The sequence below is a fragment of the Euprymna scolopes genome, chromosome 32, assembly GCF_053919585.1.
Source record: "Euprymna scolopes isolate OS-2025 chromosome 32, ASM5391958v1, whole genome shotgun sequence".
Classification (NCBI taxonomy): domain Eukaryota; kingdom Metazoa; phylum Mollusca; class Cephalopoda; order Sepiida; family Sepiolidae; genus Euprymna; species Euprymna scolopes.
Window position 1 is genome coordinate 76,616,519 of NC_136513.1, and position 19,292 is coordinate 76,635,810.

General features: G+C 34.1%; 1 protein-coding gene across 2 annotated transcripts in view; it reads left to right on the forward strand.

Moving 5' to 3' along the window:
- Window positions 1-19,292, forward strand: part of LOC145256444 (uncharacterized) — a 644,056-nt gene that overhangs the window by 403,400 nt on the left and 221,364 nt on the right. For both annotated transcript variants that reach the window (XM_080115352.1, XM_080115353.1), the window contains one exon: window positions 17,215-18,119. In XM_080115352.1, the coding sequence (XP_079971478.1) occupies window positions 17,234-18,119 (886 nt within the window). In that variant the 5' untranslated portion in view covers window positions 17,215-17,233. The remainder of the gene's footprint in view (window positions 1-17,214; window positions 18,120-19,292) is intronic.

Here is a 19,292-nt window from a genome sequence, read left to right on the forward strand (position 1 = left end):
TGTTAAGATTTTTGTTCCTTAGAAGCGCTGGTTGAGTTTGAATAAAATAAAATACGTATTATATACGTTTGAAGCCAAAACAACGCATTATTACAAAATAAACAGACATTTATTTCGTTTAAAATTTATATTGAAATATATTTATATTTCAATATGAATTTCAAACAAAATAAATGTCTGTTTATTTTGTAATAATGCGTTGTTTTGGCTTCAAACGTATATAATACGTATTTTATTTTATTAAAAAAATATATACAAATTAATGCATATTAATATATAGCTATTATCACTTAAATATATATATACATATATATATATATATATATATATATATATATATATATATCTGTGGAAATATACTGAATTTCCTTATAATATATACCAATTCTTATTTAAGAAGCCCAATTACAGAGCTACAGAGCAATATAATAAAGATATTGTAAATGTCAACTGAATTAAAGAAATAAATTGTATGATGGTCAACATCATGAAATTTGGAATATAGACTTTTGTCATTTATTATATACATACATATATCTTTAACACAAAACTAAACCGTAAATGCTAGTCACTGTTTTATTCAGTAATATTAAAATTTTCGTAATTACATAAACAAAATGTATGTATATGGACACATATACCAGTATATAGTATATACACATGCACACTCATATACACACACACATGCATACATACAGTGATAAAAAAAACACCAACACAGGAATCTACATCACCTACCAGGATACCACCACCTGCATCACCGCCACAATCACATAGACACTCACCACCATCATTTGTACTCCCAGAAGCAGATGATGAACAGTTAGCTTTGGAGGAGGAGCTCAGCAACACAATTGAGGAGGTGAGGTTTACGATAATGAAGGCCAGACCACGTTTGTCCAAGATCCAAGCAGCTGGAAGAGCAAAGATTGTTATAGCCAAAGTTAACATCGCTCACAACAGTAATGCTCACAGAACTCAACCATATCACATATGCAGCTGGCCTCTATATTGGCAGAAAAATTAACCTTCGAACATTCAATCACAATCATCGAATAGGGCCCAGAGTCTCTAGACAAACAGCTCACTGGAAGACCAAGCTGCAAAAACAACTGAACCTCTGCAGGAAAGAACTAAGCCAAATAAAACAGTTCCTTGCAAATCCCTCGATACAGGGTCGACTTAAGACCACCATCAAAAAACTCTGTACCAAATACCACCATGAGAAAATTGAGGGATTACATAATACAGCTAGGGAGTTGGAAGGAAAAATACCAGCACTTTCCCAGAGAATTAAAAACCAGGAGAACAAGATCAACTCCCAGATTCAAAATAGGCAGTTTAAAACAAACCAAAGGACTTTTTACAGGCAGCTGATAAGGGACACCATTACTGTAGATAGTCCACCTGCAGAGGAAGCCCTGGAAAACTACTGGAGACCTCTATTTGAAACAGAAGGTAAATATAATCAAGAGGCCCAGTGGATTGAAGATATTATTAGGCTCAATGAAACCAAGCCTCAGATGCCAGAACCAGTCATAACTCCTGGTATGATAACAAGAAAACTGGCACAATTATCCAACCACAAAGCATCTGGCATCGACAATGTCCAAAACTTTTGGCTGAAGTAACTCACTGCACTCCACCCCCACTACAGTGATTGCTTCAGCAGGATGCTAAGAGATGAAGAAGCAACACCACCCTGGCTGACAGAGGGGGACACCAGCCTCATACCCAAGACCAAGGAGACACAACGGCCAAATAAATACAGGCCAATATGCTGCCTTACAACTACCTACAAGCTTTTCACTGGTCTGATAGCCGATGGTATATATGACCATCTATCTTCTGGGACCTACCTTGAAAAAGAGCAGACAGGGTGCAGAAGAAAATGCTTCGGTACCAAAGACCAGCTATTAATCAACAAGACCGTCCTAGAAGACTGTAGGAAGAGACACAAAAACCTGTGCATGGCATGGATTGATTACCAGAAGGTATTTGACAGTGTGCCACACTCATGGCTACTTCGGTGCCTTGAGTTATACAAATTCCACCCGGTAATTAGAAAAACAATGGCTGCTCACCTTCAGATGTGGAAAACTACAATATCATTAAATCACAATGGAGGAAAAACCATCATCCCTGAAGTAAAAATCAAAAGGGGAATATTCCAAAGTGATAGCTTATCTCCCTTACTCTTCTGTATGGCAATAGACCCACTAAGCAAGCTCCTGAATAAAAATCAGAGCGCCTACAATTTGAGTCAGGGACGCCATCGAGATCCAAGCAAGAGAATAAACCATCTGCTCTTCATGGATGACCTTAAGCTGTATGCTAGCTCTGACACCGATCTGCACCACCTTCTGCAGGTAGTACACACATTCTCCAGTGACATCGGAATGAAGTTTGGCCTGGACAAATGTGCCAAATGTACACTCAGAGCTGGGAAGAAGACCCACACAGAAAATATGCAGCTTAATGAAAACATCGACATCAGGGATCTAGAAGAGCATGAGCCTTACAAGTACCTTGGCATTGAGGAAAACGAGAACATACAACATGCCAAGATGAGGGAGAAGATTAGTAAAGAATATGTACGCCGGGTGAGGAAAATATGCAAAACCCAGCTCACCAATAAAAATAAAATTACTGCCATAAACCAGTTTGCTATGCCAGTAATAACATACAGCTTTGGTATCATTGACTGGCCACAAAAATACATCAACCGGCTAGATGTAAAGACACGGAAGCTACTAACGCTTCATAAAATAATATATAGAAATCAGTGTCTACCAAGGCTGTATGTGCCCAGGGGAGAAGGAGGTCTGGGACTCTCAGAGATTAATCATCAACATAGGACAACTATTGTGAGCACCGGTCAGTATCTGAGAAGCTCCCAGAATGACACCCTCTCAATAGTATATGAACATCAAGAGACAAGAGCCAGCAGAACAACATCAGTCACTCAGCTAGCCAAACATTTTGGCCAGAGCTGTCTCTCAGATGAGGACGAAACACCAAACAAGTGTGCCACAGAAATAGCAAGAAAGAGCCGGCAGAAATATACCGAGACCTTTCAACAGATGAACCTTAAAGAATGGGAACAACATCTGCGTGCAAATTATTTTCTGGGGGAACTTTCTCGGGAATACATAGATAAAGAAGGTTCTTTGGACTGGCTCAAAAGAGGATCCCTCCACCACGATCAGGAAAGGGTAATAATGGCTGCCCAAGACCAGGGATTGATGACCAATGTATTCAAGAAGATGGCAGGGATCAGTAATGACAATAAATGCAGATTCTGCCACACAGAATTGGAAAGTGTTGGTCATCTGATATCAAGTTGCAAAGTTCTTCTAGGGGACGGCTACTATACAGCGAGACATGATGGAGTATGCAAGTACCTCCACTGGATCATCTGTAAAAAATTAAACATCCAGTGTAGCAGCAAGTCCTGGGAACATCAACCTGAAAAAACAGTTGGAAATGATTTATATACCATACATTACGACCATGTAATCCCTACAGCCACCTACCTTGAAAATGCTGCTGTGAAACCTGACATAGTTATATGGAATAAGTCAGAGAGAGTTGCAACCTTGGTTGAAGTGAGTGTTCCTAATGATGGCGGTCTTAACAGAGCTGAAAGAGAGAAACAGACCAAATACCAAGGTCTCATGTATGATATGAAAAGAAACTGGAACCTAAAGGGGATATCGATCATACCAGTTATCATAGGTGCCACAGGACTTATGAAGAAGAACCTGAAGTCCTACCTAACTAATATTCCTGGTGAACCAAGTGCAAAAGAGATTCAGACAATTGCACTTAAGGGAACAGCGAGGATACTAAAAAGAGCTCTCGGTTGGTTTCAATAAAAAAGCGGGGCAATGTTGGCAGCTGGTTTGGCTGCCCCATACCCGGCATTACAATCTTCAAAGGAAGAAAAATGATAAAAATAGATAGATAAATACATACGAAGAATATTATCAATAGTATTTATACATACTGATCTATTAAAATATGTACACATTCATGTATATATGTGTGTGTGCGTGCGTATGTATATGTGTATATACACATAGAAATTAAAGTAGACACACTTTCCCTAAGGTTTTTCATATAATAGTAGCGGGACCTGAAGAAATTCCACAGAGAACTAATCTATATGCAATATATTGATGTTGGCCTTCTGTAGATGTTAAGCGTTTTTTTTTTTTTTTTTACACAGTGATCACCATTTATAAAGGCCCGGAAGCCACTCAGGGATAAGGATTATTGCAAGTACAGTACGTTAGTGTGGAGATTTGATGAAATGGATACGGTCTGATATTATTGTAGCTCTTTTGTTAAAACTTGAAAAGTATTTATCTAAGCTAGCATGGACGCCCAGTCTTGAAATACGCTTAAATATAATATTTGAATTCTTGCAGATTTCGTATATATTATTATAGAGTTAATGTTAAAGTCGCGATTTTAAAAATAATAAGTATATATATATATATATATATATATATATATATACATACATACATATATATATATATATATATATATATATATATATATATATATATATATATAAGACTTTGGTGCATCAACTTGAATTGAAACCGAAACCAAAACTTATGAAAAAAATATATGAAGAACTCTTGATAAATTATTTACCGAAAAATAGATGACAAAAGTGCAATCAGCTATAATCGAAACCGAAACCGAAACTTATGAAGAATTCTTAATAAAATTATTTCTAAAAACATAAATGACTTTAGTGTCATCGGCTATAATTGAAACCGAAACCAAATCTTATGAAGAATTATAGGAAAAATTATTCATTACAAGAAATGAAAGTCCATAATAAGTAAACAACAGTCACTTGGATGTAAGCGTGACACACAAAATAACACACACGCTATCCAATTAATATATAGATAACACTCTTTATAGTATGGCTCATATAAATAAACCATATATACTGCTACATGTATGTTCGTAGCAAAACATAATTATAAAAACTAAAGCAGGTGCTCCTATGAATTCAAAGACAAGCACGGATTATGTAGGCATTCGCTAATATCAAAAGCACAGATATACAAAAAGGTGTCCAAAAATTGACTGAAGGGGTTTGAACTTAAATAGATTCTTTATTTTTCTTATCTTTCTTTAATTTTAACTCAATCTGATTAAGACATTGGGATTTTTTTTAAAAATATGTAAGATTCAAACAATCTTTATTTATGAAAAATAATGTTTTTTAAATATTGCTAATTTTCAGCTTCGCATATTTGTGCTCTTTCTAAAACATTATTCATGAGAGGTTGCAGAATATCTGGATAGCAATTTAACTCTCTTGTTTCGTTTCTGATGATTCCCTTCAATTCTTGTAGGGTTTGGGGTTTGTTAGCATAGACTTTTTCTTTAAGATATCCCCACAAGAAAAAATGTTGTAACTTGGGTTATCTCTTACATAAAAATGTTGTCAATAAACTTTGGAGTCAAAACAATTGGTCCCGATTTCAGACAAACAATTTCACAACTTGCGTGCGTGTATATATATATATATATATATATATATATATATATATATATATATAAAAGTGAACGTCTGTCTGTCTGTCTGTCTGTCTGCGTGTCTGTCTGTCTGTCTGTGTACATTTCCCTACGCAATAACTCTGTCAATTTTTAGTCTATAGACTCGAAATTTGAAATACCGGGTACTGAGATTTGGGAAAATCGATGTGACGGGTGTCAGCCAGAAATTTGGCTGTTAAGGGGTCAAATTTCAACGATTTGACCTTTAAGAACTCTACCAAACTCCTCCGACAATTTTGGGTCTAGACACTTGAAATTTTAGATATAGGTTCCTTGAACATGGATTTAACTTAATAAAGTGATTTGAGCCCGAAACAATAAATGTTAAGGGGTCATAATAGGGGTCAAAGTTTTAAAAAATTAACCATTTTTTTTGTTTTTTTGCTTTTTTTGCACAGCATACATCTCCAAACACCCGAGCAACGCCGGGCACCCCTGCTAGAATATATATATATATATATTCGTATTCCTGTGTGTTTGCTAGTTCACAATTTGATCAAGATATACAAAAGATCCGTTACTTTACTCTTCCATTTATTATATATAGTATGATTCTTTCAAAATATGCAATTAAAAGGTCACCTCATTTTCATATTACATTAAGGAAAATCCATTTTATTAAATAGCGGTATTTTAGTTAATGTTTTTAGCGAGAGAATAGTTTTAGGTGTTTTATTTAAAATTGTTATTTAATAAACTTTAAATAACAATTATACTGATAATATATTTAATTTAATTTATTTTAAATTATCATTTCCGACATCGACCTTTCTAAAACCGGATCTAGAGTTATTTTCCCTTAGAAACTTCGAAATAAAAAATAAGTTCCCCTTTTCAATGGTGGATGTTAAGTATAAATGTATTACTTGTTATGTCTGTGACACTATCCAAATATATTTCGGGAAAAGTTCCCCTTTTAAATGGTGGATGTTACAGTTCTATTCAGAGCATCCGGGTGGAATCCACCCGGCATGCTCTGAATAGAACTATAATATCCACCATTTAAAAGGGGAACTTTTCCCGAAATATATTTGGATAGTGTCACAGACATAACAAGTAAGACATTTATACTTAATACAATTGAATAAATATATGTATATATAGACATATATTTGTGTACTTATTGATTTGTAAATCGCCAATTGTTTTCATCTTCTCTCATTAACACTGACTATATCTCATTCCTCGCATTGCGATAGCCTTCTAAATATCTACCATATATATATATATATACATACATGTTTATAGCATATATGTGTGTGTGTGTTTATAGCATTATATATATATACACACACATATATATATATGTTTGTTTTTATTATTCTTGAAACGGCTATACAGAATGTTTGACCGCTTCGAATTCAAACGTAAGCCACCCCCTCAAACGTAATTCAAACGTAAACCACCCCCCTCAAAAAAAAGCAAATCAAAAATTTTCTTTATTTACGAAAAAAAAGGACAGTGAAAAAAAGTGTCTTTACAAAAAATACAAACGAAACGTAAATCACGCACGCGTTAATGTTTATAAACGTTATTATTTTTTCATGAGTCATAAAATCAAAAGTTCTCTTAGAACAGTCGGCCACACTTGAAATATTTTGCAAGCTCTTTCCCGAGGAGAAAGTCGAATGCGAACAATGAAAAATAGTATTGTTTGTGAAAATGAAGAGCACTAGGGGGACTCTAAAGTGGCAAAAGACGATTAAAATAAAATAAAAATAGATGTACGTGCATAAGATTATCAAAATGTCACTACATGTGAGGAAAAAAAAAAACACAATGCAGGGAGGTCAATTATAATAAAGCCGTATTCGTGTCTGCCTATTCACAATTTGAATAATGTATTGATATTTCGATTAATACGAGGTGCCTTCAATAAGTTTCCAGACTTTTTTGTGCACGCATTGAAAACTGTTGTAGACTCTTGAAAACTCGGCCTGTCATTTCTATATATATATATATATATATATTATTATTATTATTATTATTATTATTATTATTACACTTATTATTATTATTAGTAGTAGTAGTAGTAGTAGTAGTAGTAGTAGTTGTTGTTGTTGTTGTTGTTGTTTTTTGTTTGTTTTTTTAACTTTGTTTTCTTTTTCGCCAAACTAGAAAAGTACCCGATTCAAAATCAGCCACAATTTGTTTCTGAAATATAGACTTCTTGTTTTGGGTCACTAACTCTTCTAGTTTGACGAGTTTTGCATTAATTTTAAGTTATTTATAGTTAACAAAGGCCCCACCCCACACATTCACCATATTAATAATAGCTTCCGAAATAATCTTCTGCAGTTTACCTACCATGTTGAAACAATAATGTTATTATTTAGACACCCATTCTTAACATAGAGAGTGGGCTTTGTTAAGTATTCTGTACTTTCACCTTGCAATTTAATAAATGAATTAATAAATTTGTGAAACAGAAACTTTCACCAGGAATTATATTATATATAAACGTAAATATCAGGAAATTAATCTGACCGAACACCGTTTGCTGCAAACTTTGAATCCGGCATTATTTTGCTTTACCTCTTTTCCTATCATTTAGTTTCGTTTGAATGGTTTCAAGTAGTGAATAGATGACTAACTAATTTTTATGATTTAAGGTTTAAATGAACCGCTACAGCAGGAATTGGAATACACCCTACTAAAACATGATTGTCACAGGTGTTGAATTTCAAAAATGCAATCTGGACGTGAGGACACTTAAGGGGAACAATATGCCATAAAATTGTTTTTAACTTGAGAAAAATATCAGCAGAAATGTATGGAACGCTTCAGATTGCTTTTGGGCCATCTTGCATGAATTGAGGATCCGTTTTTGAGTAGCATAAGAGATTCAAAAGATAATGAGAGGTGCGGAAGAAGTAAGGAAGTCAAAACACCAGAGTCGATTGGCCAAATAAAGAATTTCATAGATAAAAACCGTTGTGTAGCTAAAGAAACAATAAGAGCACAGTTGTATGTTAGCGTTGGAACTGCCACACAATTATTCGCGAGGAACTGAAGATTTGCGCGAATGCTCTAGTCTACAACTCTATCCTTTTTACAGACTATATTTCCTCACACTTCCTATAGTTCAGACTTTGCTCCCTGTAACTTTTGCTTATTCCCTAAGCTCAAGGAAAACCTTAGGTGCTGTCGTTATGAAACAATTGAAATGAAAGAGGCTGTGACGAAGGTGATTGATACGCTCATACAAGGGGTCTTCCATGGAGCTTTCCAGAAATTATTGGAACGGACAACGAACATTGCAGCCGAAGGAAGTTACTCTGATGGGGATTTGAGTTTCATGTGTGTATTATCAATAAAAGTACCCGTATGAGAAAAAGTCTGGATACTTATTGAAGGCACCTCATATATTGATAAGCTTTGATAAGTTTTTATAAGCTCCTCGTACTATCGCTCTAAAAAGAAATGGAAGGCTTACATCACATCTTTCGCTTAGATTTCTGAAAGAATGCATCCAGATATACTTTGGTGTTGACTTTCAAGTCGACGTCAAAGACATGAGGTGGCATAATGTGGTCCATTCTTGAATCCACACCAAAGACCATAACCGTGGATTGCCTGATGCGTTAAGCTGTGCCCTCGAGGGTTGGATCGTCCGGATTTGCATTTCGATGGTGCAGGCAATGGTCTTGTTGTCAGTACTTGAATCGGTAGAGAGCATGAGTTGTACAGCGGCACATCACCGATCTCGCTCATTGAAAACTGTGTCACATTCAGGCATGATAGAAAGCTCCTTTCCCTCTTGGGCGTTGTACACAACTGACCAACTAATTGATGGTTAAAATAAAATAAAAACAGTTTTATCAACCGGAAATAGAATCATGTCGCCTTTTCTAGGGCAACGATCGTATCGTTCCACCATATATATATATATATATATATATATATATATATATATATATACTAGCAGGGAAACCCGACGATGCCCGGCCCTGAATGAAGATCAACAAATGTTTCACCTTCCCAGACTTTTATTGTCATCGAAATCAGTTGATTGACTGCTCTAGTCGGGGATTCTTTGCGGTGTAGCAGGAAGAAGCTTCACATTCTCCTCCGAAGTGACAGTCCACAATGCATCGTAGTTTACATTGCACTGTAGAGAACCTACTGCGGATTTTATAAAATCATTTTTTTATAATAGCTTGCATTCAAGTTTAAAATGTAAATGCCAAGTATCATGGTTCAATTGTATTCTAAACAGAAACATTTATTTTGAACGTGCCCCTGCTTTATTAAAAACACTTTCTGTTGAGTTTGTAGGCTGAGCCTTTCTGCTTGTGCAGATATAAAACTTCTCGAATGCATTTTTGATGTTAAACTCTATGTTTGGTCAAAATCGAGCTTTTTCTTTAATCGGATTTTATGCCTATCGATTCTCTATACTTATCAGCGGCATTCTGATTAAAAAAACCTAAGTAAGAACACTCCCAGACACATCAACTACATTTGTGTAAAAAATTTTAAAAGATCGACCTTGTGGTTTCGGATTTCATAAGAAACGAACTCACACATACAAAGTGTTATATATATATATATATATATATATATATATATATATATATATATATATATATATATATATATATATATATATATATATATATGTATGTATGTATGTATTACAATAATGTTTTTTAATATCTTGAGACAATAGTGTTTCATTCTTTTCGGAATCATCAGTGCAGGATAACTCGATTACAACCGGTCGGAAGATTGGCCAAGAAGCCATCTCCGACTCCATCACGGCCAATCTTAATCGAGAGAAATATCTTTGAAATTTTAACATTTACTTTTTAAATGTCGTAACATTCAGCCATAGTAATCTAATGATTATAACGTCATGATCTATGCTTGCGATCTTAGGTGTTCGACTTTCTATTTCAACTTTAAAGTGCTCGACTATATATATATATATATATATATATATATATATATATATATATGTATGTATGTATGTATGTATGTATATGCACACAAAGTTTGGAAAAAAATGAAGAAATAAAAGCTTGCAAAAGTATCTAAGAAATCTGTTCAGTATGAAAGAAAGGAAAACGAATATAATGAAATTGAAATCCAAGCAACAGATCCACCATAAAACGAAAAAAGTTAAGATTATTTCTGACCTACAAACGCAATTAAACTTACTTGAAGGACACAGGGCGGGATTTCGTTCAAAAATTCTTATTCAACCATTTAAATATTCTTTTCGCTTGTGTTGCGTTTTTTTTTTTTTTTTCATTTTCTTCTATAACGTTTATTAGTGTTTCAATTTCTTTCGAAAAACAAATGTTCGATTTGCCCTAGATTTCGATTAAGATTCTATAGAAATTGAAGACAAAAGATGATTGATATATATATATTCTTTTGTTGTATTCCTTTTGTTTAATTCTTTGTTTATTGATATTATTGGTTTGCATTTTATATATTTATTTGCAAGATCCGTGGAAATTCCTCGGAATGAGAAATGTATTTAATCAACAAATATGTTTTCATGGATCTGGTATTTTCTTCAAAGCACAAAAAATTTGTTGTTTGAACAAAAAAAAACAATAACACAAATATGAGTTTATTAATATTTCTATGTGCATTGTATTTTAAATATAGAACTGACACAAATGAGATAAATTAATATATATACCAATTAATACTCAGAAAATAATATTGGCTACATAGTTCAATAAAAATTATAATGATATCACATTGTAAGAGACAATCTTTGATTTACTCCTTCAGTCCAGTAATTCTTAGCAGATAATGTGTTTTGCCCTGTTTCTTTTGAATGTTCCTTTTATTTACGTGACGTTTTTCTAACTTCTTTGTTCGGAAGGGTTACGAGTTCCTTTCTCACACTGTTACAACACATTTTTATAATTATATTCGAAAACGAAACTTCATCAAAGGGGAGTAACTCTCATATTCTTGTACAGGGTTGCCAGGTTGGTATTTTTAAGCCAAATTTCGTTAATTTTCCATTCTTTTGAAGCAGTTTGGCTTGCAAAAATTATATTTGACTTTTTACAATATGTAACATACGGATTAACTAAGCCGAATATTATATAGATTATTATTTATAGCATCGTTATTATCTAGTAATATAATGATAATAATAATAATATTGATGATAATAATAATAATGATAATAATAATAATAGTGACGTTAATAATAATAATAACAATAGTGACATTAATAATAATAACAACAACAAAAGTGACAATAATAATAATAATATTGATAATAATAGTGATAATAATAGTCATAATAATAATGGTGATAATAATAATAATAATAATAATAATAATAATAATAATAATATTGATAATAATAATAATATTGATAATAATAGTGATAATAATAGTGATAATAATAATAATAATAATAATAGTAGTAATAATAGTAATAATAGTGATAATAATAGTGATGATAATAATAATAATAATAATAATAATAATAGTAATAATAGTGATAATAATAATAATAATAATAATAATAATAATAAAAATAAAAATAATAAAAATAATAATAATAAAACGAAAAGGATAAACGGAGCAAATACACAGAGCTAACCAGAGAGTTCAAACACCTGTAAAACAGAAACCACAATTAGTTCAGAGCTGTAATTTGCCACATAATCCGTAGAGATATAAATCATTGCACATGCAAACTTTCAGCTAGATCAGTCGACTGGAAGTGGGTCAGAGGCATTAATTATTGCACGCCCCTCATAGGAACAATCCCACAGAGCACAGAAAAGAAAAACTAGAAGAAATCGGAATCAAGAGGAAGATGAAGAAAATCAAAATAAAAGTAGGAGTACTAAGAACAATCTGGGGAGACATGTTGTCAATCAGCTTCCAGAGAACACCACAGGCGGTATTCAATGAGGTCTTTGATGACCTGTGTAAAAACTCCTTGTAAGCTAATAATAATAATAATAATAATAATAATAATAATAATAATAATAATAATAATAATAATACAGAGATTTGGTGTTTTCTGTCTGATGGCAACTTTCTGTCTAATAAGACAATGACGTTCTGCATCTAGTCTGATGCACTGCAGCGTCTGTAGTAACTATAAAATCGAAGATGGGGTTACTTCTCCTGATGCACGCCTGAGTGGGTGATAAGGAGACCTAGGTTTGTCCGGTTACCAGAGTTCCCTTCTTGGCGTTGCAGACAAAATCTGATGGAAAGGCAAGCCAATACGCAGGAGTTTCCGGAAAGGTGTTGCAGTGCCTCACCATCCGCCTATCTGGAGTCCAACCCGAATTTTTATCAGGGTTTACCCTCTTAGCCTTTCCCAATGCATCCACAGGCCTTTTCTGTCTGAATACTTCTGTTAATCTACTGGTTTACTTTAATTACAAATAATAAGAAGTTGATATACGTTTGTCTGTAACCGAAACTTTTACTGTTTTTGTATCAATTCAGTTTACGATATTATTTCAAACTCTTTCGGTGCGTAATTCAGGGCGTATGTAGTGTAGTATCTGTTTCGTTGTCATTTAATGCATTACCTTATACTTTGGAAGGATGGGTAGTATATAATGTGTTCTATTATCAACAATACCATCCTCTCAGCCATTGTGTTATCCTTTAGGAGCGGAGAATATACTCTCCGTGCTATTGTTCTAAGACCATCCTCCCGGGCTTTACAGACACTTTTGGGTGGCAGTGTATTATGCGCTCGTATGTTAAGATACTATTATCGCGAGTATTATCTATTCATGGCTTCCACAAATTGACGATGTCGAAAAATTTTATTGATATTTTTAAGTAATTGTTTTTCGATTGTTTTTCACAAGGACAAGTAGGTTGATTGGGGTGTCAACGCATCGCGGAAATGTTAGCATAAGATTGAACCTTTATGTGATATGCGTATCCTGCCAATCAAAAAATAAAGGACGACTTTTATAAAAACACCACTGTTTGATGATGTCTCTAATTAATTATAACTAGAACTATGACAACAGCATATTATTTTCAATGTTTTGACTCTCGAGTATATATCCGACACAGTTAGACACAGTTAATCAACCAAGAACCACATCACTCTATACAAAAGCATAGAAGATATCAATGGATACTTACTCAAGAGTCAAAAGAATAAAAATAATATGCTGTTGTCCTAGCCCTAGTTATAAATAGTAGACTGAAACTTACTCATGAAAGTGTAGCGACATCTAAATGTTTATGTAAAAATAAATAAAAAGTATATATATATATATATATATATATATATAACTACTTAATTTACTCACATAAAATTAATATACGAAAGTATAGATTTATGCGTAAACTTTAAGTATTTACTTCAAAAGTGCTCAATACGTAGGTAGAGCTAGTTAGTAATTTATAAAATATATATGGCGATTAAGTTACACTGAATATTCCGACAAACAACCACAGAATTCGCGCATAAGCCTGAAAAGTCCTACAGTGGATGAAACGCGGAATATTCCGTGTAGCTTAATCGCCATATATATTTTATAAATTACTATATAGATATATATATATATATATATATTCAATTCAACACGTATCTTATTGAACATATATATATATATATATATACATATAAAATAAATAAAATAAAAATTACAATTCTTCACCATATTCCCTCTGCTTCACTTTTTTATCAAGTAAGATCTTTGACTTACTTGCTTTTTCACCAAATACTTTTGTATGCAAAATCCGATCCCGCATTTTGTTGTTTCACCAAATACTTTTGTATGCAAAATCCGATCCCGCATTTTGCTCATTCCTACCCTCTGATGAGAAGGAAAGTATTTCTTCGAAACTCCGCGGATTAAGGACTATCCACTTATCTAGTGTTTCCTTTTTCAGATCAAATATGTTTTTAACTCTTTTTCAAAGTGTTTTTTTAACAAGGGATGGGACGATTCCAATATTTTTCCCCGATTCCGATACAATTACCGATTCCTTACTAAATTCCCAACTCCGATACGATTACCGATTCCGATTCCGATTCTTTATAAACTCTAAATATTTAACTATGAAATATTTTTTCACAATTATCGTAAAAACGTGTTAAATGTGCAGACATTTCTCACATATCATTACAAACAATACATTTGTAAGCGATGATCTAATGATTTTAGTTTTACCATTAATTAAAACCAATAAATATTTATTCTTTTATCATTTTTTTTTTTTACACAGTGATCACCACTTATCAAGGCCCGGAAGCCACTCAGGGATAAGGGTTATTGCAAGTACATTACGTTAGTGTGGAGATTTGATGAAGTGTTTAATTAAGGGGGCGGTTCATCAGGAATTTGTTAACATTGGACTTGAAGACATCCAAGTTGTAGTCCGGAGGGAAGCAGGCAGACGGAACAGAGTTCCACAGGCGTGCAGTTCTAAGAAAGAAGCTTTGTTCATGGAATCCGCGTTTTGATTTAGGCACATATATAGAGTGGGGGAACTTTCACAGTGGATTCAGCTAGACGGGTGTTTTTCGTGAAAGATTTGCGAGGGGGACCAGAGATTGGAGTTCAGACGAGCACCTGCCATGAAAATAACGATAAAAGAAGGATAGGCTCGCAACGTCTCTTCTGTGGGAGATAGGTTGCAGGGTAGAGAAAAGGGCATCCCCCCACTAAGCCACGAAGTCTATTTTGTACTCTGTCAAGGCATGATAGGCTGTTTCTATCAGCAATGGAAGATTTTGCTTTTAACAGAATTGAATAAAAAACGACAATTAAAAGAATCGTTTATTCGCATCGGAAAGTAGGTACTAAGTTTTCCGATTCTGATATCGATTTCGATACCCCTGAAAGTTCCGATTTTTCCGATTCCCGATTCCGATTAATCGTCCACTCACTAATATATATATATATATATATATATATATATATATATATATATATATATATATATATATCATAAATTAGTAATTTAAATTCTATGACGTGAAATGGTTAAGTTTCAAATCTAGAATTTTATATTATATGCAAGACAAAGAATACATTTCAATAAGTATATCTCCTTAACCTATAGGTCTTCGATGCTTACCCATCTCCTCAGAGGAGAAAACATTAGCAAATATAATAAATGGTTTATACCTAATTAAAAGTGTTTAAAGTTTTTAAAACATAGAGTAAGGGAAATTATATATTTATTCAAAATGAAAAGGATATTGAATTTCTTATCCAAATTGTAATAAATATATATATATATACATATTTATATATATATATATATATATATATATATATATATATATATATATAGAGAGAGAGAGAGAGAGAGAGAGATTTGAAGGTCTAATTCTAGTAAACATGTCTTTATTCATTTCTGAATATATTGTTTATTGCTGGACCGTTTCGTTATCACTTAGCCAACTAAGATCTATAACACACAGAGTTATATATTCTATAATGTAACTCACGAGAAAAATATTTTTAAAAGCATTCCAAATTTTTTTTTGTTTTTAATCATGTTGGAAACCTCTTTGAATTCTTGCTTTATGCATCTAGTTTAACTTTCATTAAAATCAGATATACGTATTTTAAGTTACCATGTTTCACTTAGATATTCCGGCACTTAGATATTTGTGACCACTTTCGTTTTCTGCTCTGGTGAATTTTTATACATATGATATGCATTTTTTTCGAAATAGGATATGTATCGTTGCGCACGTTTACACACGTGTTAACATGTACACATCGTTTGCAAAAGAGACAAAGTCAAGGAATAGGGAAAAAATTCAACTCGTTGTTTCGCGTTTTAATTTTTTAAAAAAAGTCTTTATCACTCCTTCTCCTGCCTCGCGTGACTTCTCGTCTCGGCTGTGACGTCATCTACGTGTCTACAACGTGGTCCTCTTTCTACGCACACGTTCTTTATAATATTTTCCCTTTTTTCCTTCCGTGACGTCATCTCGCACATAGCTCGGTCATTTGCATAAGCTGCCATACGCGCGTCCGCGCTCTGTTAGAGATATATTTCAAGATTGAAAGGAGGTTTTTCCCCATAGCGCCGTTAGATTTTGGTAATATTTAGTAATTCGTAGTGATTAGAACTGTCTTGTCCAGTCATTTTTATAGATATGCTTCAAAATGTATTAAAAAAATAGGATATTTTATAATTTGTAGATGCTATGCACTCTACGATTTACGAGTGCGCTTAGAGAATCAGGAACATTTCCATTTTCTTCCCTAACTGTTCTGTCGTAAAATACGCTTAAATATGATATTTAAATTTGTCCAGATTTCGTATATATTAATTTAGAGTCGTGATTTCAAAAGTAAAAAAAAAATCGTTAAATACCATCAGCTATAATCGAAACTGGACCTATAGCATTTAAAAGTGTACCAATATGACACGCATATAAAGTAATTACGTAAACAAAGATGAATGTACAAATTGTTTAACGATTTTTTCAATTTTGACCCATTTTTTTACCCCTTAAAAACTATTTTAACTGGCTAAAGACCCATAAAAGAATTGCCCGTAAAAAAAAAAATCAATGGGCTGCTCTGCGACGTTTTGTTTCGGACGGACAGACCGACAGACAGACCGACAGACAGACCGACATATAGCCATTTATATATTAGATTAATATTTTTTTTTTTTCAGACCTGTCCGATGCTCCAAAATGCGTTCTTCACAGATCATCATGATAAAACGGCTCGGTAACCCGAAATTAGATCCCCGACTTCATAATTTCTTCATGTGCCTCCTCGCCTGTCTTTGTTTCCTGAGTGTTTTTCCTGCATCAGTCCATTCTTCATCTCTGCCAGTTCATGAGGGGGTAGTGGCTAGTGGTAGTCAGGCTGTTCGGGGATCGTCCTCATTGGGTACTCGACCTATTAGCGAAAGATCTGGTATGTCAACCCCGCTTGTTTCGCTTCTAGTCTCAGCCACATCCTCATCGTCGGCTTCCGTACCGACAGCTCTAGCGGCGTCAAGCAGCACGTTGGGTCTTTTGGCCGACACTACCGACCAAGAATTGGACAATGAAACCATTAATAATCAACCTGTGACAAACGTTCAATCTTCAATCCCTACTGCTGATGATGCGGGCGGTGTCCAGAATAAAGGAGAGGTTCTTCCGGACAGTGTTCCAAAGTCCGGCTCCGATCGTATCAATACGAATAAAAGAGAGTTCAGATGCGAAAACAGTACTGGGAAATGCAGTTTGCCATCGAGGAACTCTTCACTCGACAAAGACCTTAAAAACAATAAGACTGCTGCAGCAGTGAAACAGGTCTCTAAAGTGGAAAGTTCTACATCTGATCATCATATTGCGACGTCATCTCAGCCTCCTTCAACAACAAGCGAGAAGTTAATGTCGTCTACAATGGTTCAGTCGACCACCACCACCATCACCACCACTACTGGTACGACGGCAATTATAGAAAGCGCAACTACAACTCCTCAGACAACACAAACTACAACGACAGAAAGACCACCATCAACAAAAACGGTAACGACGTCAACGACAACAACGATGGCAGTTCCAAAAACAACAGTTACAAAAGGTACGTATACTCTATTATTTATTTAAAAAAAAAAAAAAAAACATGCTGCTCTACTTTACGACCCAATCTCCCTCTCTGCCCCTAAAATCAACAAAGATTAGAGCAGTCCTGTGACGATCTGGTCCCTATGGATTGCGGTGTAATTCTAGTCCTATTCTGTTCTACGAAGCTCACTCTCCCAGGCTTTGGATTCTTTCTGTGAAGAAGAGATTAGTTTATTATTGATTGCCGGAGGCGCCCGTACCGGGGAATGCCAACAGAGCTGTCGATGCACTTTTTGCGGGTCGGAGACCACACTGATCTGCAAAAAGTTCGGAAAGTGGGATTGTAAGGTCGGAAAGTGGAAAGTCTCGCCCCTGAGGGCGTAGATTTCTCAATCCCATTTTCAGACATTGCTGTCACTGTTCTTGTAATGGAAGCAAACTAAATACCCTCGGGCAATATCGCAACGAATGAAAAAATATTTAATAGATGTTCTTAACTTCTATTCGTGAATATAATTTTTTTAAAGTTCAGACACCTGACATAGATGGGTACTTCAGCTGTTGTTTTTTATTTGTGTGTGTTTTTTTTTTTTACTGCACTGCAGAGTCAAATGTAACTTTGTGATTGGGTTCGAATCCTTCGACCGAAAGTAATTATCACTTTTTTAATAATGCCCTGATAATAGCATCAGCATGAAATACTATGTAAAAATAATTAATATTCATTTATAAAAATATTATTGTAAGCCTTAGGATTTGGCCTCTTTAAGAGAGTTCAGTTTATTTTGTCGGTCTTAGCGTAAAGCTATGTTCTTGAACACTAACTAGATTTCTGTATTCGTCTGCCTGTTTCGACATTACACTTAGAACTTTATTTATTTATTTATTTATTTATTTATTTATTAGTTTCCTGTGATTGTTCTTATTGACCTGGAGGTTTAATTCCGGCTAACAGAGTCAAAAGTGACTTTTGACCGGCAGTAATTTTCACTTTGAAAACTGATAAAACGGGGCCATTTATTGACCGTGGGTGACAACTTGTAATGTCTTAAGACGGATTGGTCAGTTTGTGGCCTGGTGACTTGTAGCAATCTACTTCGGCTAAGAAATTAATCAGCTGATTAGTTCATGCTCTAGTCTCTATAAGTTCATCCCCAACCGTATTATACAATATGATGCTTCTAAAAAT